Source organism: Monocercomonoides exilis (assembly GCF_001643675.1).
Source record: "Monocercomonoides exilis strain PA203 chromosome Unknown scaffold83-44627, whole genome shotgun sequence".
Classification (NCBI taxonomy): domain Eukaryota; phylum Preaxostyla; order Oxymonadida; family Polymastigidae; genus Monocercomonoides; species Monocercomonoides exilis.
The window spans coordinates 20,764-44,627 of NW_027150628.1; the positions used below are offsets into that span (position 1 = coordinate 20,764).

The window sequence follows — 23,864 nt, forward strand, 5'->3', positions numbered from 1 at the left end:
CTCTCTCTCTCTCTCAGAAAAAGCTATTTAAAACTTAAAAAATATATTTAATTTGAAAATGAAGCATCCAACAAGATATATTATGCTTCATTCTGTATGAATGCTGATATGCAAAGTAGAAATGCACAAGGAAAAACAACACGAAAAATATGTGTCAATCTTTCTTCTTCTTCTTCTTCTTAATTTTTATTCGATCAAAGGGCTTCTTCAACCCTCTTTTTGTGAAAGCCTGTCCAACACAATAAGTATTTTGTGATTTCTTCTTCTTCGTTCAATAGTTTTGTGACTTATTTGGAGATCCTTCACAAAAGATGTAATTATTGGAAGATATTCATTTTATTCATACAATCTTCTACCAAACTGATTCAAAGGGACGTTTGAGCAAACAATAGTATCGCAAATAATCTTTGGCACTTCTGCAGAGAAAGATAAAGAAAGAAAAAAGAAGAAAATGGATGAAAGTTTTTGAAAAGATATTCCATATAAAGAACCTTAACTGTTTATAACCGTTAAAAAGATGACTTTAAAATATTTGTATATTTGAAGTATTTTCCTTTTTATTTGTTTATGGTGCATATTGATCAAACTTGATATTTTTTCAAATGATAATGGGACATAATATTTTTTTAAATCTTAAATATTGACTAACATCTGCACTAATAATAAAAGTTAATAGAAATTTTGAACTGTTGAATTTGAACAAAGCTTTCTCATTGAAAAAACTTAATTTTTATTTTTGTCAAATAATAAATATTTATTGCTTCAAGAACATTAGACAACCACAAAAATATGTGTCAGACATTAAAATAAAATCTGATCAAGACAAAGTTATTAAAACAATTTTTTGAATTAGTCTGGGATGGAATAAGTGTTCTTTTTTTGAAAATAGAAAATTCTGTTTTATGAATTATTATGAATGAAAACAAATTTTCACTTTTTTTTTCACATTCAATATAACAACTTGTTTATTTTTAATGAAAATTTCATTTGTATTAATAGCAAAAACAAAAAGATTTGAAAACAAATAATTCAAGAGTTTTCAGAGAAAAATTAAAATTGCTTTCAAAAATCGTTTATATCGATTACAACACCTTTGAATTAATTAATTGAATAAAAACAATTTTTATTATTTGAATCTTTATTTATTAATTAATTTTCATGAAAAATAAATTATTTTTTGATCAACTTTTCGTTAAAATTTCAAGTTTTTTTTTTCTAATTCTCATAGTCCCGCTCCAATTCTGTTCATTTCAATCGTTGAATGACTTTTCCTTGATTTCTTGCAATTCTAACTTTTTTGAATGCACTTCATATGTGTCATTTTCAGACTTCTCATCTTTCGTAACGTATTTAGAAACAGCTGTTCTCCACGCTTTTTCTTCAATAATCTTGTTTCTTCCTTGTTTGTTTTTCATCAACTCCAAACACCATATCAACTTTCATCCTTTTCCTGAACAATCTCCTCACTCCCTTAGTTGCAAATCTATCACTCACTCCTCCATCCCATTCATCTGCGAATTTGATATTATGGAAAACTTCAGGATTCAGAAGGGCTTTCTCCACAACTTCACCTCCTTCAGCTTCTGGGTTGCCAACTCTGTTCGCAACAATAGCAGCAGATATAGCGTTCTTCGCATATCTCTGCTGAACTGCTGAATTGGGAACCCATCCCACCACTGCAGCAGTTTACATACAAGTAGAATCTCAGTCATGCGCATTCAAACCAGTTGCAAGAAGTGCTGAACACTTGAATCCACTTCTTAACGAATGAAAGGAGAATAAATTGCTTGGATACCCAGTGCTCCTAGCCCTCATTCTTAATCTCAATGACATCGAATCCCGTCGAATGTTCCATATCCTCCTCTCCTTCTGCACCTCATCCAAAACTCAATTATCTCTTTGATGCAGATCCAAATTGAAGCACCTTTTAAAATGCTCATTCAACCAAAACAACGGAATAGTATTCGATTTTTCTTCCAATTTCCCTTCCAATGAGATATCATGATTCCATCGATGATTGTCTTTGGTTACTCTGAATTTAATTTTCAATACTTTCGTATCTTTCCCTGCTGCATCAACAAGAACTCCAATGTCAGATAACAGAACGTTAGACATCGTGATCGCTCAAGCACCTGTCATAACTGCAACAAGCCATAGAGATGCTTCTTTTTTTGTCTGGATGAAGATTGCTCGTATGATCAATTATCCTTTCAACATCCAATAAAAGGCACGGTTCCTTGCCTGTTCCATTCGGCTTCACTCCTTTATCAACGCGTCCTTCCTTTATAACAAGAGATATCGCATCCCTCACGTCTTCTGACAACCTCTGTCCAGTAATTTCCATATTTATACGCTTCAAACTTAATGCGAAAACATTATCCACCGTATCTCGAGTATAAATTCTGCTTCTGTAGTCGAAACGCAAAAATGAAGTGACGTTCTTATCGTCCAACGGAATAGCTTCATTTCCTTTAATTTCGCAAAATGCTTCATAAACTTTTAGAACCCATTCATGTCTTTTGAGGGTTGATTCGTAGGAAATAGCACTTAGCTCATTAAATACATAAAGTTCTTCAGCCGACAAGGATTTGATCTTCCTCATTGTATCTCATTCATTCACAGCACGATTAACTATCGGTGTGAGTGCTGGACTAGAAATCTTTTCACAACCTTCAGATGTTATTTGTTTCGTTTCTTCATACAAGTTTGACACTCTTGAATAGTCAAACAAACTGTATCTTACATGCTTCAATTCCAAAACAAGGAGCTTTAAAGATTCAATTTGAATGAATATTCATTCTCTTCATCATGACCGTCAGATAGCTGCATTGAATCCTTTTGTTTTTCCTTCTCCAGTTTGTCTCAAAGATTCATCTATCCCCATTTCTTGCACAATGGCTTTCATTTCTGAGTTTAAATCTGGATCAAATGGCTTCTTAAACATCTAATTTTGAATCCTCTTTGGAGAAGGAACTACGATACACTCAATTGAACCCACAAATTACTCACAATCCATTCCTTCGAAACGAAGAAATCCTCTTATGCACTCGACATTCATTGGAAATGGACGGAAATACAGAGTTTCATCGTAAGTAAAATAAATTCTGATTTCCTGTGTGTGCTTTTTTAAAGTCGATGAAGAATAGTGACGAGGTTCCACCATATATTGATGAATTTTTTCGATTTGAATCCCATTTAAACCTCTTTCTAGAAAAGCAGGACGCATTTTGACTCTGCTGAGTGATATGTTTTGTTCCTCCAGTTCTTTTGATATGTTGATAAAATTTTATGTCTCATTTTCTTTCTTTTTTTTTTTTAAAAAAAATTCATCTTTTTGTTTTAAATCTTCAGTTTTTTTCATTTCATTTTTAAAAAACAAAGAATTCCTTGAGATAATTGATATTTTTTTTTCTCAGAAAAAATGAACAAGTTTCGTAATATTTGCGTGTGATGCGTGATAAAACAAAAATCTTTTGGCATGTGATTTCCGAATCCACATCATCATCATCCAAATATTTTCGACTATTCATTTTTTTATCTTCTTCTTTTTCTTCTTCACTTTCATCTTCCACTTTTCTTCGTTTGAGTCCGCATTCTTAAATGAATCCTTTTCTCTCTTCCTTCTTTGTGCTTTCATTTTCGCTTTCTTCTTCGCTGCTCGTTCCTTCTTCCATTTCTGAGACAAAGACTGAATGGTCATTGTCAACACGTTTAACTTTTGTCGACAATTCTCCTAGCCACGCTTCCTTTACTATTTTATTGGTATCCTGAATCGTGGCATGAGGGATCATGTCATATTCGCCATCTGCATCGTCATATATAATTTCATACGATTCTTTCACTTTATGTAAATGAAAACAAAAAGGAAAAGAAGATTAATTATTTATAAAGATAAAAAAAAAAGTTTTCATTTTTCATCTTCATAGCTATTCATAACTGACCTTATTAACATTTCTTACTCGTCAGTTTGGTTAGATATGCAATCTTCTTCTTCCTGCATATATTTATTTATTTATTTTTTTAACAGAATTCCCTCATTTCATTTTTAGATCAGTTATTGTTAATTTTTGGAAAAACAGAATTGAAAAATAACAAAGTTAAAAATTGAGTATTCTTTTATTTTGATTTGTCAAAATTTTTATGAAAAGTTCCTTTTGTTTCATTTTCAAATCAAATTAAAATTTTATTTTTCTATCACATTTCTGTTCACACTCACGAAACTTAACTAAAATGGAAATATAAACATTGTTGAAATATTGTTTTCATAACATCGAAATCAAGTGATTGGGAAAAGAAAATTGATTGAAATATGAAATTTTTATTCTATTTGAAAATTAAACAAAAGGAACTTTTAATTAATCACATTTTCCATAATATGGAAAATGTGATTAATGAAGACAACTATATTGAATCTGATGAAGATTTTGGAGCAGGAGATTGGGCAAGCGCTTTTGAATATGAGCCTTAGATATTTTTCTTATTTGAATAATATCATTTTAATATGTTTTTTCATATTTTCTAAGCTTTTTTAAAAACAATTCTGTCACGTTTTCAATAAAAATTCAAAAATTTGTTTTCAATCAATAAAATTTTTTTAAAGAAATTACACCACCAAAACATTTCAGCAATTTTAAATACTCAAAAAATATATCTATAATATAAATAACATTATAAAATAATTATTCAAATTTGAACGCTCTAAGACATCCGTATTATGCTTGTTTGCGCGCAAATAAGTGTGTGTTTGTAAATTGAAGAAGAAAAAGAGAGCCCATAACAATATATCTGGAGTATTTGAAGCGGGCTTATCTTGGACAGAGTGCATCAGGGATGCTGCAGGCAGGGCAGAAGGAGTGCGCAGCGGAACGGCGGGAGGCGGCGTGGGTCGGGGAGAAAGACGAAGCAGTGAGCACGATTCAAGCGCTTGCTGAGCATTCTCGGCTCACGCTGGTCTGTGTGATTCCGCCATTTTCTTTTGTGGTGCGGGACGCGTCCGGGAAAGCAAACACCGCCACGCTCGGGTGTCTGAACCGGTGCACGTGCAGGGTGGGGAGAGGGGAGTTTTGCATTCACCTTTCATTTGTCATCACGCGGCTGTGCCGGGTGCCGTGCTTCAACCCCCTGTCGTGGCAGCGGGGGTTCACAGGGGGCGAGCTGGCAGCGGTGGTGGACGGGTATTTGGCGCAGAAGATGCAGCCGGTAGGCAGTTTGGGGCGAGGAGAAAAGGAGGAATTGGGAGAGGTGCAGCAGCAGGCGCTGAGCGAAACGACTGTGTGCATCCTGTGCCAGCAGCGGCTTGAGCGGAGGCAGCGGCTGAGCTTCTGCCGGTATGGGTGCGGGCTGAGTGTCCATTGGGGGTGCATTTTGTTGTGGCAGTGCTTCCACAAAGGGGCAGGGCTTGCTGTGTGCTGCCCGTACTGCGGGGCAGCGTGGGATCCGTATGAGAAGAAGGCAGCGCGGGGTGGGCCGTCGCCGTTTGTGCATGGAAACACGAGGTGCAGTGTGTGCGGGATGGCGCCGATCAAAGGGCCGGAGCTGAGGTGCAGTGTGTGCCGGGGTTTGGGATGTGTGTGCCGTGCTTCAAAAGCGGGGCGCACGGGCAGCACACGCTTTTGTGCCGGGACTGGGCAGAGGGCGAGGCGCGGGTGATTGAGGCAGCGAAAGGGAAGGGGAGAGGGCAGGGCCGGAGCGGGCATTTCCGCTGACAGCAGAGCTGATTTCGAAGGTGTTTGACTATGTGCATCCGCCGCCGTCGGACGAGACGCAGGCGCCGTCGTCAGACACGCGAGCTTTGCCAAGCGGGGTGCGGGACGAGTGCATGCTGTGCCGGCAGGCGCTCTTGGGGAAAGGGGGAGCGGGAGGGGAAAGCAGAGGAAGCGGGAAGGAAGGGGCATCGCTGCGGCAGCTGGCGTGCGGCCATGTGTTCCACTCGGAGTGCATTGACCGGAGGCTGATGGTGCGGGACGAATGCCCGATGGACCACGAAGCAGCGATCGAATACAGCCATCTTGGAGAGAGCAGCAGCCGAAGCGCAAGTGATGGTGGGGGGCAGGGAAAGGGAAGGGCGCAGGCGCAGCTGATTGGAGCAAAGGAGGAGGAGGAGGAGAAGAAGAAGGGATGAGCGAGCAGCAACAGGCAGTGTTTGTGCAGCATCCGCAATCGAGAGGATGGGGCAGCAGCAGTCTGCCTCGGATAATCCCTGGGGGTTCATCAATGTCTCTGGCAGGCACGTCATCAGCGCTGCAGGAGGCATCTGAAGGCGAGTGGAGCGGCGTGTGGGATGGTGGAAGGGGAGGCACTTTGGTGGACCCAGCACTGCTTTTGGCGGACTCGGTGCCTTCTTCGCCATCTTCGTCGCCTTCGACGTCGCCTTCTCTTTCATCTTTGTTCTCGCACTCTTTTGAGCTGTTTCCGCCATCGTCTGCACTTGCCCTGCGCGACCCATTTCTGGCACGGCGGGATGTGTTTGGGCGAGGGGTGAGGCAGGGTGTGTGCGTGAAGCAGGCACCGAAAGGGAAGGTGGCAAAGGGATGGACGCTGAGCAGGCAGGCGGGAGAAGAGGCTGGAAGGCGCAGGAGCGGAGAGAGAGATGGGAGCAAAGGCCGAAGCAGGAGCCGAAGCAGGAGCCGAAGCAGGAGCAGGAGCAGAGAAAAGAGGAGGAAAGGAAGGAAGGGGGCAGGTGTTGGATATGAATCAAAAGGGAAAGCAGAGGAAAGGAAGGGAAGCGCAGAAAAGAGGTGGGGCAATACGCGTGGTGGCACAGGATCGTGTGGAAAGGGGAGATTTGGAGGTGCACAGAACAGAATGGGAGGAGTGGCACGAGAAGAAAAGAAAGGATTGGAAGGGGAAATGGAGGAGACAGCAGGGGAAAGGGGAGAGCTGGCAAGAGATGGTGGAAAAGTGGATGAAAGAGAAGAGGGAGGAGGAGATGGAAGAGGAGAAGGAGGAGGAGGAGGAAGGAGAGAAATGAAAGAGGAAGAGGAGGAGGAAGAAGAGGAAAAAGGAGCAGGGCATGGAGTGGGGAGAGAAAAGAAGGATCAGGAGAGGCACTCAGAGAGCAGAAAGGGGGAAGAGAAGAAGAGGAAGAAGAAACAGAAGCAAAAGCAGAAGCAGAAGAAGAGGTTTGAAGAGGTTGGGATTGAAAGCAGGGCATTTGGAAAAGCAAAGCAGCAAGGAATTGGGCTTTTGTTGCGAGGCAGGCTGATTGAAGGGCAGGGGAAAGGAGAGGCAGGAGACTGGAAGGGAGGAGCAGGGAAGTGGAGCAGCAGGAGTCAGGCTCGGGGTCAAAGAGGAGCAGCCATTTCTCCGTTTGGCAATGGGAAAGACGAGCCGAGGAGCACAGTGCCTGCTGTGCGGTTGCTGAGCACTCCGAGGAGCACAAGACTGGGGTGCTCAGGGTGGAGCCCTGCACCGACAGCGAAACAGGGTGTTGGGGCGTTGAAGGGCTTGCCGAGCGGTATTGATGGAGTGGGTGGATCAGGGAGAACTGAAAGAGGGGTTGAAAGGAGGGGGTTGAAAGAGCAAAAGGCAGGGACGGTGGTGGAGGAGAGGGAGCTGGGCAGGGCGAAGACGGACAGGGGAAAGGGGGATGTCAGGAAGCTGAGCAGCATGCAGACAGAAATGTCTCCGGCGATTATTCGGGGATTGTTCCACTTTTTGTTGGGAAAGCAGCGAGGGGCGGGATGGGAAGGTGCGAGGGGAGAGGAAAGGGGGAGAGCAGAAGGAAGGGAGAGGAAGAAGGGGAGAAGGCTTTGAGGGAGGAGAGGAGAGAGAAAGCCAGCAGAAGAAAGAAAGAAGAAGAGATTGAAGAAGAGAATGAAGAGGAGATTGATGTGAATGTGGGAGAAGGAGATGGTTGGGGAGGAGGATGGAGAAAAGACAGGCAGAGCATAATTGTTGAAGCAGGAAAGTGTGAGCACAGAAAGGAGAGGAAAGAGGAAGGAGCATCGACAGCAGTGACAGCTGCTCCCTTTCCATTGCCGTTTGGAAAGTCGTCTGAGGAAGGATATCAGGAAGAAGCCCAGGCAGGCAAAAGGCGGGAGCTGGAGGCCTGCTTGGGTGGTTTGGGTGGATGTGGTGAGTCTGGAGGGAAGCGGCCAAAGGTGGAGAGGTGTTTGGGGCAGGATGAGGGAGAGTGGGGTTTTGAGGGGCAGCACGGCCAGATCCGGCAGGGCAGGACAGTGCAGTTGCATTGCGGCGGAGAGAGTGCATTTGTTGGAGGAAGCATGCAGCAGAGACAATGGCTGGGCGGTGCAGAGCAGAAGAGAGGGAAAGAGGCAGAAAGAGCATGGAAGCGGCCGAAATCGCAGGGGGATGCGGGTCTGTGGGAGGAAAGCGGGAGTGTGGCGATTGATGGGGTGGATGCAGAGCATGGCAAGGAGAGGCCAATGGGTGGGGTGGGAGAACGGTTGGGTGGAGGAGGCCGGCCGCTGCGGTGGCTTCGTGGCTTGCCCCGAAACAGGTCGGCACTGCCATGGTCGACGCCTTCCAGCTTGGCAGCCTTGAATTCCGCAGGTGCTGCTGTGGGTGAGCGTTCTTTGGTTTGTGCTCCATTGCATGACGCGCAAGCTGAGGCACCGCCGCATTTATTGCCCGACATCTCATCAGCACAGCATGGGCCTGTTGCTGGCAGGAAGGATGGGCGCAGGAGAATGGAAGTGCAAGTGGAGGGAGTCGGAGATGGGAGCTTCTGCTCCGGCACACAGACAGCACAGATGCCTCAGCGAAGAAGGGGAGGGTTGGGGAGCAGCATGCTGGCAGCATCAACTGGGCCAGGCGCGCCGGCCACAACTCCAGTGGAAGAAGTGGAGGATGGGATGGAGATGTTGTGGAAGGAGGAAGGAGGAGGGGACTTTTGGAGCGAAAGAAGGAAAAGGAGGGGAAAGAGGAAGGAGAGATTGGAAGAGGAGGAGGAGGAGAGAGAAAGATCTGAGGTATTGCCGTTGGGGCACAGAGAATGGAGCAAGGCAGACGATGGAGACTCGGTTGTTGTGGAAGAAAGCGATGGGAGAGAAGGGTGCTTGAGCGAGGGCGCGAGAGCAGGACTCGGATTGGCCAGGCTGAGTGGGGATGGGGCTGGCGAGTCGGAGAGTGTTCTGCCACTGATGCAGCACACGGTGCAGGGTGTGGATGCTGTGTTGCACAACGCTGGCGAAGCAATTGGAGCGGAAGCAGGAGCTGGATGTCTGGCCTCGTCTAACAATTCGCCAAAGGGGGAGCATGCTTCGAGCAGCTTTCAGCAGTCATCATTTGCTTCACTGGTGGAGAAAAGCGGCTCAGCTGCGGATGCAGGTGCATTTGGTGAGCAACATCTGTGCGTGACAGGCTGCGGTGAAGAGCGCGTTCTGGAAGTGGGAGCATTTGGAGAAGAGAGAGGAGGAGAAAGAGGAGGAGGAGAAGTAGAAGGGCAGAGCAGGGTGAGAGGAATGGGAGATAGAAAGGCAGCTTGTCCTGTGTCTGCTCTGGGCACAGCTGATCGGCAGAAGCGGGCGAAGCAGACGAAGCAAACCGGATCGCAGACACCTGGAAGAAAGGGGCCAAGCAGCTTGCACCTGCTTGCAGACGAGGTGTGCCGGGTTCCACCGCTCATTCAGATGCGCCAGCTTCTCCGCACCCCCTCGCACAGTCTTCTCAAAACGCTTTCTTCCCCTTCGCTTTCGCCTTCTTCGTCGTCGATACTGCCGCTGGCCAATGCACAGGGTGCTGGAGATCTGAGTGTTGTGGGCAGAATGGTTGGGTTGGAGCGAAGCAAGTGAGCATTTCGAATGTGTTTTTATTCTGTTTATATTTTTTTATTTTTGCATTTTTGCATTTGTATTTTTGTTGCAGGGCATCTGCCAAAACAAAAAGTGAAAAAAAAATGAAAAGAAAAGAAAAGAAATATCTGCATTTTTATGTTTTCTTTTCCTAAAATGCCTTCAAATCAAATGGGATTTCTGCAAATGCTAAAAACAAAAGCAAAGCATGGAAGGCAACTCAAAATTCTAATATGAAGACAGTTCAGAGAAACGCCTGCTGGCGCCACTCGACAAAGCACAGCACTTTCTCTGCTTGCGCGAAAAACACGACTTCTGAAATTCTCCCTTCTCTCCTCTTCCCTCTTTCAAATCACCCTTTTCTTTCTTCCCCAAAGTCCTCTTCTCCTCCTCCTCCTCCTCCTTCTTCTTCTTCTCTTCCTCCTCCTCCTCCATCATCAATGCCCTGTCTGCTCCTGCTGCTTCCGCTCCCAACCCATGGAGAGCTCAAATCCACCCCGCCTTCCCCTCTGCTCTGCTTTTCTTCTGTCGCTCCCTCTTCCCTCATCTCTTCCATTTCCTTCTCCTTCTCCTTCCTCTCGCCTCCCGGGTGTTCTGCCCCAAGCAGCGCCGGTGCTGCTGCCAGCGACGAACCCCGCCATCCGCCGCCTTCGCATACCGCCTCTCCATCTGCACCCCCGCCGCCTCCACCACACCCCAAACACCACTGCCACCCCCACCACACACGCCCCGCACACAATCGGCACCAGCACAAACGCCACATCACCTGCTCCCCGCTGCCTGCTGCGCCCTGTGCTTCATTGCTGCTTGTGCCATTTGTGCTGTTCGTGCTGTTCGTGCTGTTGCCCACACACTTGTTCCGCGCCAGCTGCTGTTCTGCTGCCGCCTCTTCCTCGCTCTCCGGCACAAAGCACAGCGGACTCTTCACACTCGGAATCCGGCTGCACAACCCTCGCGAGTTCTCGTAATACCCCGACTCGCACCCCGCCGACACGCACCCTGTCTCGCAGAACTCCCCCGTCGCCTCGTCCACCCCGCGCCCCAGCACCCGGTGCGCCTCCCTTCTGCTCTCGTATCTCTCGCACACCGAAGTCGATTGTGCCGTCAACGATGAAAATGAAGTGGATGAAGTGGATGAATTGAGTTGCGTGAAGTGTGCTTGATGTGCTGCCTCTCCTCCTCCTCCTCCTCTGCCGCTGCCTCTGCCTCTGCCAAGCCGCCCGGCTGCGCATTCTGCTGTCTCTCGCACCTCCCACCTCGCCAGCCGCTCCATCCCCTGCCCCACCCCCACCGCCACCCGCAGCCGCTCCTCCACCTCCATCGCCAAAGGCGTCACTGAACACAGCACCACCACATCCGCCCCACACACCTTCAGCTCCAGCGACTCTGCCTCTTCCCCAACCCCAAAGCTCAGCGTGTCCTCCATCCCCCACGACACCGTCTGCCCCTCCCGCAGCAGCCTCGCCGGCAGCATCCCCTCCGCGTTCTCCCCATACTTCGCTGCTGCAAGCGCCCGCACCTCCTCCTCGTCCACCGCTCCCCCTCCGCTGAACGACCCCACATCCACATCCCCCTCTGCATCTGTCGGGTCTGCCCCTATCACCGCCACCTTCGCCAGGTGCCGCTCCGCAATGTGCTTCACAAACTGCCCACATACCCCTCCGCAAAGCCCGTCGCTCACCACCATCACATGCTCCGCATCAAACAGCCTCTCCCCGCCCCACTCCACCGACGCCGCCCACTTCCCAAACAGGTCGCTCTCCTCCCTGTTCAGCGCATACACCCGCGTCCACACACGCTCCCGCCGCACCGCCCCGTCTCCACTCCCCTCCTCCCGCACCTCCTCCTCGCTCAGCCACTTCTCTTTCTTCTTCTGCGTCTCATACTCCACCGCCTCCACCCCGCCGTCTCCTGCCAGCCCCTCTGCCACAAGCATGTTCCCCATGCTCTTCACAAACCTCTCCCGCCCATACAGCGGATACTCCCCCGGAAACAGCACATGCAGCAGCCCCCGCCCCAGCCCTGCTGACCCCCCCGTGTTCCCGCGCACATCCACCACAACACGCACCTTCCCTGCCTCTCCTTCCCTTTTCTCCCCCTTCTCCCCCTTCTCCCCTTCCTCCCGCAGCCACCGCAGAGTCTCAAACACACTCGCCACAAACTGCTTCTCGTCTTCAGGGCTGAACGAGTCCACATTCAACACCCCAATCCGCTCCGATTCAACATAATATGCGCTGAACGCCTCGCTCTCATACAGCACTGTCACATCCTCCTCTTCCGCCTCACTGCCTCCACCTGCTGCATTTTCCCTCTTTTCCACACCAATCCAATGCCATCTCTCTGCTCCCCAACGCTCCTCCTCTTGCCTCCTGCTCCTGCCTCTCGCCCTTCACCTGAAATGTTCAGTAGCGCATGCTCGTTGCCTCCTCGCCTGATCCTCAGCCGGGGCAGTCGCTGCTTCGTCACCCTGTATTTCCCGTTGCTCCCTGTTCCCCAGCCTCCGCTCCTCCGCTCCTTGATGACAAGCGCTGATCCTCCGCCTTCCCCAAACTGCGTGGTGTTCAGATGGTTCTGCGCCCTTCCCCTGTGCTGCCGCAGTCCCGCAGTGCTGCTGTGCCCAAACGCCTGCGCCCCACGCTTCCCTGCTCCAAAAGCACTTTCTCGGAAAACCGCACGTTCGCTGCTGCGTTAGTCGCTCCCCGGCCTCTGTGGCCCTGCTGAGCCTGACTCCTCGTGAAGTTCAGCCTGCCAAACGCATGCCCCATCAGCGTCTGCCGCGTGATCTCCCGCAGCTTCCTCTGCTGCCTCCGCTCGCTTTCCCCAACAACTGCCCTTGCAGCCCCCCGCTCTCCCCCCTGCCCCTGTGCTGCGCACCCCAATTCGACAAGGCTGCTGCCTGCTTGCTGCCTCCGCCCTGCGTGTCTGTCCCGTTCGCACTCTCCTTCAGCGGGCACAGCCGCGTGATGTCGTAGATGTCCGCCCCCGACATCCCGTACATCATCCAGCTCGTCTCCCGCACCGCCCCTCCCCGTCCACATACCGCACCCGGATCGTGTCCGACTCCGGCCTCCTGAACAGCCCCGCCAGCCGATACGAGAAATACATCTGCAGCGCTGCATTCACCCGCGCTGCCCGGCTCCGCGACATCATCACGTTCTCGTCTGCCCACCGCGCGATCGTCTCCCACGGCTCCTCCGCCCTGTACCCTGCCCCGTCGTACGAGATGTTCACAACCGCGCAGTCCCGGATGTCCTCCACCAGCCCCCGATACAGGCACGCCTCAAACAGCGACTCCATCGCCCCGGCACCGCATACACCGCCCGCGGCTGCCCCGTCTCCTCCTCATACGCAATCTCAAACGAGTACGGGCTGAAGTACCCGTAGTAGTTGTAGCACGGCATCGTGTACATCGTGTGCGGATCCTTCAGCCGCGACAGCGCTGCCCCAACATCCATGTGCTTCTTGTACCCGCTCCGGTACTGCACCTCCCCGATCCGCTCCAGCTCCCCCACCACGTCGAACGACAGCCCGCTGTACGGCGCCGGCAGCGCCAGCACCCGGTCCCGCAGCGCATATCCCTCCAGATACTTCTTCACCGTCTCCACCAGCTCCCCGAGCTCCTCCACCTGCACACAGCACAGCGCGCCGCAAACATCCATTTTGGTGCATCAGACAGCAGACACACTTCCCGCTGAACAGCCACAAACCAAAAACTCAAAAAAATAGAACACAAACCGGATAGTTGTCCAGGCACTCCGCCAGGTACGACGCCGCCACAAACTCTGTCGCATTGATGTCGCAGTAGCGGCACTGCACTGCGGCTGCCAGCCACACCAACGCCAAATACATCCTGCTGCAGAAAATTCTCTTTGCTGAATCGCTTGATATATTTTTATGGGCAAGTGACGCAAAAAATGAAGAAAATATTTGAATAATAATTTTGTTGAAGTGCAAATCTCCCTTGCCACACTTTTCAATTTTCCTTCCATTTTTCTGCACCATGTAATTGTGCAGGCCTTGTTTTTGTTTTCGATTGTGAATAACTTCACAATAAAGAAAAATAAAATAAAGCATGTTTGGAGAAATAGGAGGTCCGCATGCAGCAGAGATGAGCCATTGGTGCACTGCTTTGTGCGACCAAGCACTGCAGCTGCATCGACAGAAGCTTGCTCTTCGCCCCCAAGTTCGCCTTTTCTCATCATCCTCTGATAATCAAAAGAAAAACCACACACACCCCCCACGACAATCCATCAGCATCCGTCCTTCCGGGCATCTCCATTTTTGGTGTCTTTGGCCGCGATTCTCTCATGGCTGCAAGTTGCACAACAAGACTGTTTCTCATTAGCCCTTTCTTCTGCATACCTTTCCCGATTTCCCCAATCGCAAAATCAACTGCTATCATCGCGCTTCCCGTGCACAAAACCTCTCGCAAAAGCCAGAACACTCCTGCTGCAAACATGCTCCTTCCCTCCCTTTGCTTGTGGTGCGGCTGCTCAATGCTCCCAAACCGCCTCTCGCACATCATCCACAAGATGACAAAGCCTTCAAAACACCTCCAAACAGTCACCAGCCATCCCCATGCAATATTCATATGTCTCTCTCTCTCCCTTGTGCATTTCACATTCTTCTTCTTCTTCTTCCATCCCTCCCTTCTCGATGCTTCTTCCAGTTCCTGTGCTGCCTTCCCAGCAGATTCCCAGTTTCACCAAAAACCTCTCCTCCGCATCCCTTCTCTTCGTGCAGCCTCATCATCACAAACGCATTCTCCTGACCGATGGACAAATCCCATCACGCTCAGATGCCCCTGCTGGCACTTCAGCATTTCGGCCTCATCCTCCATCTGTCTTCCTTTTGTCTTCACACTGCTCATGGAAACGAACACAAAAAAGCAAGAATGAATAAAAATCAGAAACAAATCATTTGAAAATGATGCTGAGTGAAGCGCAGACTCGTGCTGGCAAAACACGCTTTCAGCCCTCCTTTGCACCCCCGCACACCAGCTCAACTGCATCCTCATTTATCTGTGCTTTGCCTGCCCAACGCAATCACACAGCAACAATGCCATTTCCCACCATATCCCTGTCTCACCAGCAACAACTCGTTTTTTTTTCTTTTTTCTTTCATTTTTTTTACCTTCATTGCAAAGTCATGCCCGCTCCACAAAATATCTTTGTTTTTCTCTCTCTTACTCAAAAAGACAGCCAAGGAGAAAGTGAAATTCCTTTTCTTTCACAATCAATTTTTTCCCTCACTTTTCATCATTCAACAGAGCGCAATCCTGAAACATCAAGCAAGCACAAACACTTGTCTTTTTTCTGATTCATAAGAATACAGAAAAAGACAAACACAAAAGACTCTAAATATTCGAAAGGGAATTAAAAGTGAACAATTTCAGTTTTTTTATTTTGCAATCATTTTTCGTGAGAAAATCCTCCAGCGCAATGTTCTTTGTGTCGTCTCTTTCGTTCCATCTTTCGGCTCAAAAATAAAAAAAAAAAATGTCTGATCTTGTTTATTGATGAGTAATATTTATTTGGCTGCTGGAAATGAGATCAACAAGAAGGAACAACAAGACAGCGCCTCCGATATTCAAGGTGTTTGCTGCTGGCTCAGACGTGATTCTCATTTTCTTCTTTGTTTTTTATTTTTGTGCAACTTGGGGGCTGGCTGATGGTGCAAAACTGGATGATTTTGTGTTTTGTTGATGCTCTTGCTGTGGGTGGGGCTGCTGTGCAACGGAAATGCTGCATGGGGAACGCGATGCAGGATGCAAAAGTGGAAGAAGTGAGAGACGAGAGTTTGCTTGTTTTGCAGGAAAGAATCGGATTTTGAGCTTTGAGCCTTTTTCATTTCAATGTTTATTTTTTTGGTGCAGCGATTAACGCGCTGGAGAGGCTGACAGAAAAGCTTCAGTATTTGTGTTTTTGTGTTTGTTCATGGCGAGTTTTCAGAGGGCGGAAGTTTGGGGCAGGCGAGCTGGCTGGCATTTCGAAGGAGATGTGTGATTTGCTGTGGCGATGTGTCGGAAGGATGGAGAGTGTTCCGGCGTATATTCTGCGCAACGTGCTGCACTGCGGGAAGGTGGTGCTGAGCGCGGGAGCGGACGACAGGGTGGCAGCCAGCTATGTGCGTGCAATGGCGCTTGTTGTGGATGTGAGGTCGTATCCAGTGCAGCACCGGAGGCTGAGGTTGGAGGAGGTCCAGCTGACGGCGCAAGAAAAAAGGCACGTGAAATCACCGCGCGGGAAGGAGAAGCAGCAGACGAAGACGGTTTTGACGTCGGATGTTGTAGGGTCGCCGCTGCTGCAAGAGGTGATTTTTGATGGGGAAGTGGTTCCGGCAGTTGTGGAGCGGATCCACGCAGCAGAAAGCGAGGAGGCGCTGAGTGCGCTGGCCAAGGTGGTGTTGGGGTTTGTGAGGATCGCAGACCAGGCGGGGCTTGCGGCGATGGTGGGGCAGCACATTCTGGACGGGATCGACACGATTCTGATGCGGTGCCAGGAGAGGGCAGGGCTGATTGATGCGGTCGAAGCGCTGCAGCTGGTGTTCGCTGCCAGGACAAACATCACCCTGATGGCGTCCAATGGGTGGGGGAAGGCATTTGAAGAGCACTGCTTCGAGGGGGTGCTGACGGAGATTGCGGTGGGGAACAAGAGCCGAGGGGTTGCGCGGGAAAAGATAAATCTGAGAGCTCCGTATTACGAAAGGGTGGTGGATGTGGAGCTCGAAGAGGGGCGTGAGAGGTTCGAGGAGGAGGATGTGGGAAAGCTGGATGATGGGGAGTCCGTGACAGAGCAGGCAGCAGACAGCGGCAGGGGCACAGAGGAAAGCAAAGGAGAGAAAGGGAGAGCAAAAGAGGGAGCGAACAGGAGGCAAAGGGAACAGAAGAGGAAAGGGGGGAAAAGTGCAGCAAAGGAGAAGGAACGTCTCAAGGCGAAGTGGAAGCAGAAGGGAGGGAAAAGGAAGCAAGAGGAGGGGAGAGTGGCAGAAGTGCAGCGAAAAGAACAGCGTCTCCCATTTTGTGTGCGTTTGGAGGCGGCGTGTGCAGTTTTGTGGGAGAAGGATCATTACAGATTCAATTTGCCTGTGAAGAAGCTGGCAGGCGTGCTGGCTGAGGGCATTGCGCTTCCCGAAGGAGCAGAAGCAGAATACGTGAAGCGAAAGCAAAAGCTTATGGAGAGTGAAAAGAGCAGATTGAAGAGGGAGGGCAGCGAGATGGATGTCAACATCAGGGAAAGAGACGGTGGTGATGGCGAAGCAGAGGGAGTGTTGGAGAGCAAGCTGAACATTCCCCACATCTACAATTGCATTTATTGCCTGAATGTTTTGTTTTCTGACTGGGGTTTGACTTGCTTGTGTTGTGTTGTGTTGTGTTATGATTTTGTTGAGGCATGTTTATTCAGACACGAAGTATTATTGCGGGACAGTGCGCAAGGCTGAGGCGATGCCTGATGAACAGCTGGAAGCAATTGTGAACAAGCTGTTGCGGCTGAACAGGCATGCCCCACTGTCAAATTGCAATTTCGATTTTTCTTTTCTTTTTTCTTTCTGTAACTGCCCTCGAGCAGGTTTCCGGACAAACTGTTCTTCAGAATGTCGAGTCACTGCCTTGAAAGCATCTGCATGTTGTATCGGCAGCAGATGAAGCGGCTGTATGGCGGAGTGTTTGAGCAGCGGCTGATGGAGGAATTGGATGAGGTGGAGATGGAGATGGAGAAAGCGGCAGAGGCTGGGGGTGGAGGGGCAGACAGCGAGGAGTACATAAACATCTATTCCCAGGAGTACATGCGGTCCATCTGGGAAGAAGCGCCGTTCAGCTCCATCCGGGAGCCAGTGGTTGGGGAGTACGAGTCGGTTGCTGATTACACGCTGGACAAGATGCAACTGCTGAGAATGTCTTTTCTGGAGAGACGGACGCTGCAGTCAGACATGTCGTCGGTGTTCTGTTGCAGCAGATTGGGCTGGTTGCACGGCCGGTGGGTCAACAGAAACCTGGTGTCGGTGCGGAGGCAGCACAGCTCGTGGGCAGCGCTGCGCTTCAACCACACGCTGAGCTGTATTGCTGCAACGTGTGCTGCGCAAGATGCGAGCAGCGACGATGTGGTGACGCGGCCGTTCTTCAGGAGGCTTGTTGGGCGGCTGGTGCGCCCTTTTGCGCTTCAGGTGCCTTTTGGGGTGGGGTCGCTGTCGAGTGTCGCATACCAGCAGCACTCGCTGGAGTCTGTGCAGAGCACGATCGACCTGTTTGCGCTGGAGGTGCTGACGAATGTGGAGAAAGAGCTGGGGTTTGTGTTTGAGGAGGGGTATGTTGGTGCTCTGTTTGGGCGGCTGGCTGGGAGCATGGAGCTGAACAGCCACGCGCTGTATGTGGCTGTGCAGGTCATCCGGGAGACGTGCATTGCGTTCATGAGGGCAGACCGAGAAGCGAGGGTGAAGGCAGCTGGGGTGTTGAACGCGAGCATTGCTGAGTGGAACAGGCATGGAGAAGGGAAGGAGGCAGCAGGGAGGCGGGTCTTCCTTCAAATTGCTCCGTTTGAGCTTGTTTCTGTGATTGGCGCAAATATGTGCTGGGGAGTGTATGGGCAATGCTTTGCAGCCGACTCCACAAAACATGGCAGCAGGTGGAAGCAGGTGGGTTGCTTGGAGAAGTTGGAGAAGGGAAAGAAGTTGGAGAAGTTGGAGAAGGGGAGAAGGGGGAGAAGGGGGAGAAGGGGGGAGAAGGGGGAGAAGGGGAGAAGGGGGAGAAGGGGGAGAAGGGGAAGAAGGGGGAGGATGTTGGGGTTGTGCTGCTGCGTTTGGTGGATGATACGATTGAAGAGCGTGGGATTCGCGACTGTGTGGAGGCCACGCCGCAGCACAATGATGTGCAGCTGTTCTGGCGGTGCTCGGGGAGCCTGCCCTCGAAAAACCGGGTGCAGCAGGTGTCGCTCTATTCTCGCGGGAAAGTGTCCGATGTGGAGGGACTGCCATATGCAGAGTTCGTGCCGATTCCCTCGGATCCTTTGTCTGCTCCTGATCCCGAGGCTTTTCGCCAGGCGAATTACCGCATGGTTTTCCTTTTCAATGTCGCGAATTAGATGCTGGATAAAGAGTGATTGATGGGGAATTTCAGCAAACAAGGCATCATGAAATGGCATGGACATTCGAGTGTTTTGGACGTTTATTTTTCTTTTTCATAAGTCTTTATTTGCAAGCGTTTTGATTGCAATATTTTTTACAATTGGTTCCACTACTGGAGTTGCATTTCAGTTGTTTCTGGAAAAGTATTTTTGTATCTTTATTTCTTTCTTTCTCGTTTGTTTGTTTGCATGTTTATTTGTTTTTGTGTTATTTTCTTGTTTTTTCGCACTTTGTAAGTGTGAGTGTTTGTTCTTTTTATTTTTACAAAAACATCTGTAATTTTCCGAAGGCATTCAAGCAGAAGTGTGCCTGGTCTATGTTTGTGTTTGTGTTTGCTTTTTTTCTTTTTCCTTTTCCTTTTGTTTGGGCTTTTTTTTGTTTGTTTGTAAAACTTCACTCAAGGCTCAACTGTATTTATCTCTGGCAACAACAAGCAATTGCCCTTTCAGTGGGAGTTCACTTTCGGACACATTCATTCGTTTCTATTCCTTTAAAGCCTGGGGGGAAAAAGACAGAAAAAAAAGAAATGGAAATGGAAATGGGAAAAAAAATATGCAAAAAATCCTGTGCTCTTCTTTCTTCTTCTCACACACGCTGCCGCACGCGCTCAAACACTCCGCCTCCGAGCGCAACAACTTCAAGCGCTGCCACCCCAACGCAGAACACCATCCCGATCCACAGCGCTGCGTCTTCCCCCACATACCCTCCCAGCACATCCATCACCACTGCAAATCCTCCCACCCAGCACAGAAACGCTGCTGTCACCCCTATCAGCAGTGTCTGCACCCACACCAGAAATGGTTTCGAAGCATGTCAATGCCAACACATCAAAGCAGAACAACAAAAATTTCAATAAAAAAAGAAATTTGAAAAAAATATAAAATAAAATAAAATAAAATAAAATGATATGAACGTTCATTAGCATTCCGAAGAATGCAAAAATCAATACTTTCTTCCTTTTTCTTCTTTCTCGCAAAAGAAAACAAAAATGAAAGTTATCAAACATGAAGCACACCTTCCAAGGCAGCACAAGACAAAGCAGCAGCCCACTCGCAAATTCACCAAACAGGAGCACAATGCTGCTCAGCGCAACATTGTCGCTTCCCATCCCCACAAACAGACACACACACACCTCCAGCACACGCATGCACACGCTCACTCCAACACACTCGCTCCCCATCCCCACCCACTCCATCCACTTCAGCAGACCCTCCTTCCTTCTCCTTCTCTTCATCTTCATCTTCATCTTCATTTTCTTCTTCATCTTCATCATTTCTTTGTTGCTTTCTCTCTTTCTCCCTTCCTTCTCTCTTGTGCAACTGCAGCATTCCTCGTCTTGTGTGCTGCCGCTCCTCTGTTCCCATCCACCCTCAACTCCCAGCGGCAGCCCCAGATCCAGCCCCAACGCCCCCAGCTCATCTGCCTCTCCACCCAGCACATGCCTCATCACACCCCCAAATCCGCCCCCTTCTCCTTCCTTCCTCCTTCCTCTGCTTCCCCTGCCACTCCCACCACGCACAGCACACCCGCGCACCCCTCCCCACACAACTGCTGCTGCCACACACAGCCCGCACACACTCGCCCCACACGCTCTGCAACTCCCCACCTCTCCCACCTCCCCCTCCCCCACATACTCCCCAACAGCCCCAACACACCCAAACACACACACAAACCACACCCTTCCCACACAACCATCGTCATCCATATCCCAACACGCATCCCGCACCTCCCTGACATCTCATGCCCTTCTTCCTTGTTCCTTTTCCTTTCTTCTTCTCCCTGTCTCCCTCTCCGGCAGCCTCTTCGCTTCTTCTTTTCTTCAACTCTCTCCTCTTCATCCTCTTTTCTCCCTCTCCCCTGCCTCTCCCCCACCCACAACTCCCACCACACAGCCACAGCCCCACCGCACACCACAACAACACACACACCGTCGCCCCAACACAAGCCCCATACACCCCCACGCTCCACACATCAACCTCCCCATCCGAAATCGACCCCACAAATGATGCCATCTCCTTGTTCTCCGCCACACACCATTCTCCACACACCCCCACCTCTTCTCCCCAACAACCATTTGCTCCCACGCCTTTCCCCTTCAGCGTCACCCAATCCACAATCCTCTCCCACGTCCTCCTTTTCCTCTCTCCCTCCCATCCACCCCTTCCATCCCATCCACCCCATCTCCCTCCTCTCTCCTCCACAACCCTTCCCCCTCCTTCCCCAACCACATCCTCCTCCTCCTCCTCCTCCTCTTCCTCTTCCCACAAACCCTTTCCACACCCCAGACACCACTGGCACATCCATCCCAAACAGCGCTCCGCCACACCGCCGCATGAACATCCCAATCACAACCGGCATCTCGCTGTATTTGCACAGCGACAGCACACACACCACACGCGCCATGTGCACACACAGCCCACCCAGCGCCACACACCTCCTCATCCCAACATCCACCCCTTTCAGCCTTGTCAATATTTCCTCCTTTCTTCCTCTTCTTTTAACTCTTTGTTCCGCCTTCTTCTTTTTTGAGTTCCTCACTCATCATCTGCTTCGTCTCCCTCCTCTGCCACTGCCAATGCCACTCCTTGTTCTTCCAAGCTCACATAGCTCTTCCTCAGCGGAGCGTGCACAGAAGATGAGTGAAATGAAAGAGATGATCGTGATGATGATAATGCCGATGAAGACGAAGAAGAAGAAGAAGATGATGATGATGAAGATGCAAAAGTTGGAGAGATAAAATGATGTGGCTGCAAGATGTGATGGAGTTGAATCTGGCGAAAGAGACGAAGCTGTTTTTGCTCCATCTGTGGTTGCTGCAACTGCTGTGCTCATTGGAGTAGATGCCGGCGGGAAAGGCGATGCTGGCAACGAGGATGATGCGCATGAAGTGCTTTGATTGAATGGAGTGAAAGAAGCAAAAGAAGCGAATGAAGAGTGTGAAATGCGTGTTGTGTGTGTTGAACATTTTGTGGATTGTGACTGAAATGATTGAGGTGTTTTGAGTGAAGTGAACCCTGTTGACAGCTTCGGCGAGTGTGCATCTCGTCCAATCCCTTTTCCTCTTCCCAATGCAATCTCTGTTCCCCTCTTTCTCCACCTCTCATCTTTCTCCCCTTTCGTTTCTGTTCTTTCCTCTTCCTCTTCATCATCCTCATCTGTTTCCTCCTCATTCATTTCATGTTCCCCTCTTTCTGGCTTCTCCTCTTCCCTTCTGCTTTCATTCTCCCACAAATTTGGCGTTGACACTTCTCTCACATTCGGAACCCTTCTCTCTCCTTCTTCTTTCTTCATTGTTTCTTCTTCTTCCTCTCCTCCTCTTCTTCTTCTTCTTCTTCCCTCTTTCCATTTGCACCCATCTGTATCGTCTTCATTTCTCTTTCATTCCTCCTCTTTCTCCTTCTCTTTTCTTCGCTTTCTTCGCTTTTCTCTCTTTCATCATCCTTCTTTTCACAATCTTCTAATTTCCTCTCTTCCTTTTCTTCTTCTTCAACTTCTTCTTCTTCCTTCGCAGCCTCTTCCTGAAGCTCCTCCATCAGCCACTCTCTTTTGCTTTCTCCTTCACACACAACCACTCCAACTCCAAGCACGCTTGCAAGCACACACACCCCAAACACACACCCCACCCACTCCATCGCCTTCTCGCTTCTCCTCAACCACCCATCTCTCATTCTTCTCTCATAACTCCATCTTCTCCATCTTCTCCATTTTTCCTCTCCCCGTCTTCTTTCTCTCCCTTCTTTTCCTCTTTCTCCTCCCATTTGCCCTCGCTTCCTCCTCTCCGCTTCCACAGCATCTCCACAATATGCCCCTTCAAATCCTCTTTTGCACACACACACTTTCTTGTCTCTCTTCCTCTTTTTCTCTCCCCTCGTCTCCATCCCAATCTCTTCTGCTTGTGAAGTGCCTCTTCTTCACGGACACACACCTTCCTCCATTCCCACAATCCGAGTTCCGGCTGCACCGCCCGTCTTCCCATTCGCATTCTCGTCCGCCTCTCTGTCCACCGCATTGGCACTCCGCTGGCGATAGCTCTGTTGCCCTTCCGCATCCAAACACCCCTGACGAGCAGTTCGACAGCCGAATTCTGCTTCTCTCTTCTTTCTTCTCCTCCTCCTCCTTCTTCTTCTTCTTCTTTCTTCTTCTTTGATCAAGCAGAAGTCTCGTGTTGCCTCTATTCCAATCCCATTGGCCCAGATCACTCCATCCACAGACACACTCAGCCACACTTTTCTCTCTCTGCAGCCCACACAGCATATCACAGCAAGACACAAGGCAAACATTCAATAATTCGCAGCATGTCACAGAATAACATCAAATACAAAAATATGATAAAACAAAAACAAAATAAAAATAAAAATAAAAAAGAAAAGAAACAACTCATTGGCAAAATCATCTTCTCTCTTTCTGCACACCTTTTCCTGCTCCACACAGCACCCAGCTGTCTTTCAGTGATGAGAACACACAGACAATCTCTGATGGCGACACCCATTCCACCCCCGAAGACATCACATTGTCCAGCCGGCACTGCAGATGAGGCGTCTTAAACATGTTTGCTCCCTTCACTGCAAACCGCGCCTTCACATCTCCACACTCTCTTTCTCCTCTGCCCCGACGCTGCTCCACCACATCCACCGAGATCCTGTCTGAAACACCGATCCAATCTGCACCCTCCCAAACACAGGCACCATCACCCCATCTCCTCGAGCTCCGCCTGCCTTGCTCCTTGTCTTTCCCCCTTCGACAGCCCATTGCGGCATCTGCACAGAATCCTCCCCACTCACGCGCGGGTATCCAAACTGCACCTTCTTCACTGCCCCTTCTCGGATCTTGAAAAACCCTTCGTCTCCCCACTGCTTTCCACGAATTCACGCACAGCCAGTACCCAATCTCCTCCGTCTCGTCCTCTGCCCCGTTTCCATCTCCGTCTTCATCATTGCTCATCTCATCCACCACACCCACCTCGATCCTGCTGCTTTTGCTCCTGTTGCT

General features: G+C 49.4%; 8 protein-coding genes across 8 annotated transcripts; 3 read left to right on the top strand and 5 right to left on the bottom strand.

Moving 5' to 3' along the window:
- Window positions 1-1,380: 1,380 nt before the first annotated feature.
- Window positions 1,381-1,815, bottom strand: MONOS_16432c1 (uncharacterized protein; the record flags this gene model as incomplete). The annotated part of the gene is made up of 2 exons (XM_067869338.1): window positions 1,381-1,676; window positions 1,725-1,815. The coding sequence occupies 2 exons, from the start codon at window positions 1,813-1,815 to the stop codon at window positions 1,381-1,383; spliced, it is 387 nt and encodes a 128-aa protein (XP_067718585.1).
- Window positions 1,816-4,830: 3,015 nt separating this feature from the next.
- MONOS_18448 (uncharacterized protein) lies at window positions 4,831-6,121 on the top strand (the record flags this gene model as incomplete). Its single annotated transcript, XM_067871470.1, has 2 exons — window positions 4,831-5,557; window positions 5,709-6,121. The coding sequence occupies 2 exons, from the start codon at window positions 4,831-4,833 to the stop codon at window positions 6,119-6,121; spliced, it is 1,140 nt and encodes a 379-aa protein (XP_067718586.1).
- A 92-nt stretch (window positions 6,122-6,213) lies between these two features.
- On the top strand, window positions 6,214-9,869 carry MONOS_18449 (uncharacterized protein; the record flags this gene model as incomplete). The annotated part of the gene is made up of 2 exons (XM_067871471.1): window positions 6,214-7,497; window positions 7,563-9,869. 2 exons carry the CDS (start codon window positions 6,214-6,216, stop codon window positions 9,753-9,755), a joined length of 3,477 nt encoding a protein of 1,158 aa, XP_067718587.1. The 3' UTR covers window positions 9,756-9,869.
- Window positions 9,870-10,107: 238 nt separating this feature from the next.
- MONOS_18450 (uncharacterized protein) lies at window positions 10,108-14,625 on the bottom strand (the record flags this gene model as incomplete). Its single annotated transcript, XM_067871473.1, has 9 exons — window positions 10,108-12,053; window positions 12,149-12,438; window positions 12,510-12,582; window positions 12,630-12,961; window positions 13,071-13,381; window positions 13,491-13,627; window positions 13,726-13,798; window positions 13,990-14,436; window positions 14,515-14,625. The coding sequence occupies 9 exons, from the start codon at window positions 14,623-14,625 to the stop codon at window positions 10,108-10,110; spliced, it is 3,720 nt and encodes a 1,239-aa protein (XP_067718588.1).
- An 815-nt stretch (window positions 14,626-15,440) lies between these two features.
- On the top strand, window positions 15,441-18,832 carry MONOS_18451 (uncharacterized protein; the record flags this gene model as incomplete). The annotated part of the gene is made up of 5 exons (XM_067871474.1): window positions 15,441-15,552; window positions 15,631-17,097; window positions 17,159-17,264; window positions 17,324-18,286; window positions 18,352-18,832. 5 exons carry the CDS (start codon window positions 15,441-15,443, stop codon window positions 18,830-18,832), a joined length of 3,129 nt encoding a protein of 1,042 aa, XP_067718589.1.
- Window positions 18,833-19,035: 203 nt separating this feature from the next.
- Window positions 19,036-21,317, bottom strand: MONOS_18452 (uncharacterized protein; the record flags this gene model as incomplete). The annotated part of the gene is made up of 5 exons (XM_067871475.1): window positions 19,036-19,655; window positions 19,891-20,467; window positions 20,554-20,732; window positions 20,804-21,080; window positions 21,145-21,317. The coding sequence occupies 5 exons, from the start codon at window positions 21,315-21,317 to the stop codon at window positions 19,461-19,463; spliced, it is 1,401 nt and encodes a 466-aa protein (XP_067718590.1). The 3' UTR covers window positions 19,036-19,460.
- An 845-nt stretch (window positions 21,318-22,162) lies between these two features.
- MONOS_18453 (uncharacterized protein) lies at window positions 22,163-23,129 on the bottom strand (the record flags this gene model as incomplete). The annotated part of the gene is made up of 2 exons (XM_067871476.1): window positions 22,163-22,668; window positions 22,712-23,129. 2 exons carry the CDS (start codon window positions 23,127-23,129, stop codon window positions 22,163-22,165), a joined length of 924 nt encoding a protein of 307 aa, XP_067718591.1.
- A 135-nt stretch (window positions 23,130-23,264) lies between these two features.
- On the bottom strand, window positions 23,265-23,816 carry MONOS_18454 (uncharacterized protein; the record flags this gene model as incomplete). Its single annotated transcript, XM_067871477.1, has 1 exon — window positions 23,265-23,816. The coding sequence occupies one exon, from the start codon at window positions 23,814-23,816 to the stop codon at window positions 23,265-23,267; it is 552 nt and encodes a 183-aa protein (XP_067718592.1).
- Between the last annotated feature and the right edge of the window lie 48 nt (window positions 23,817-23,864).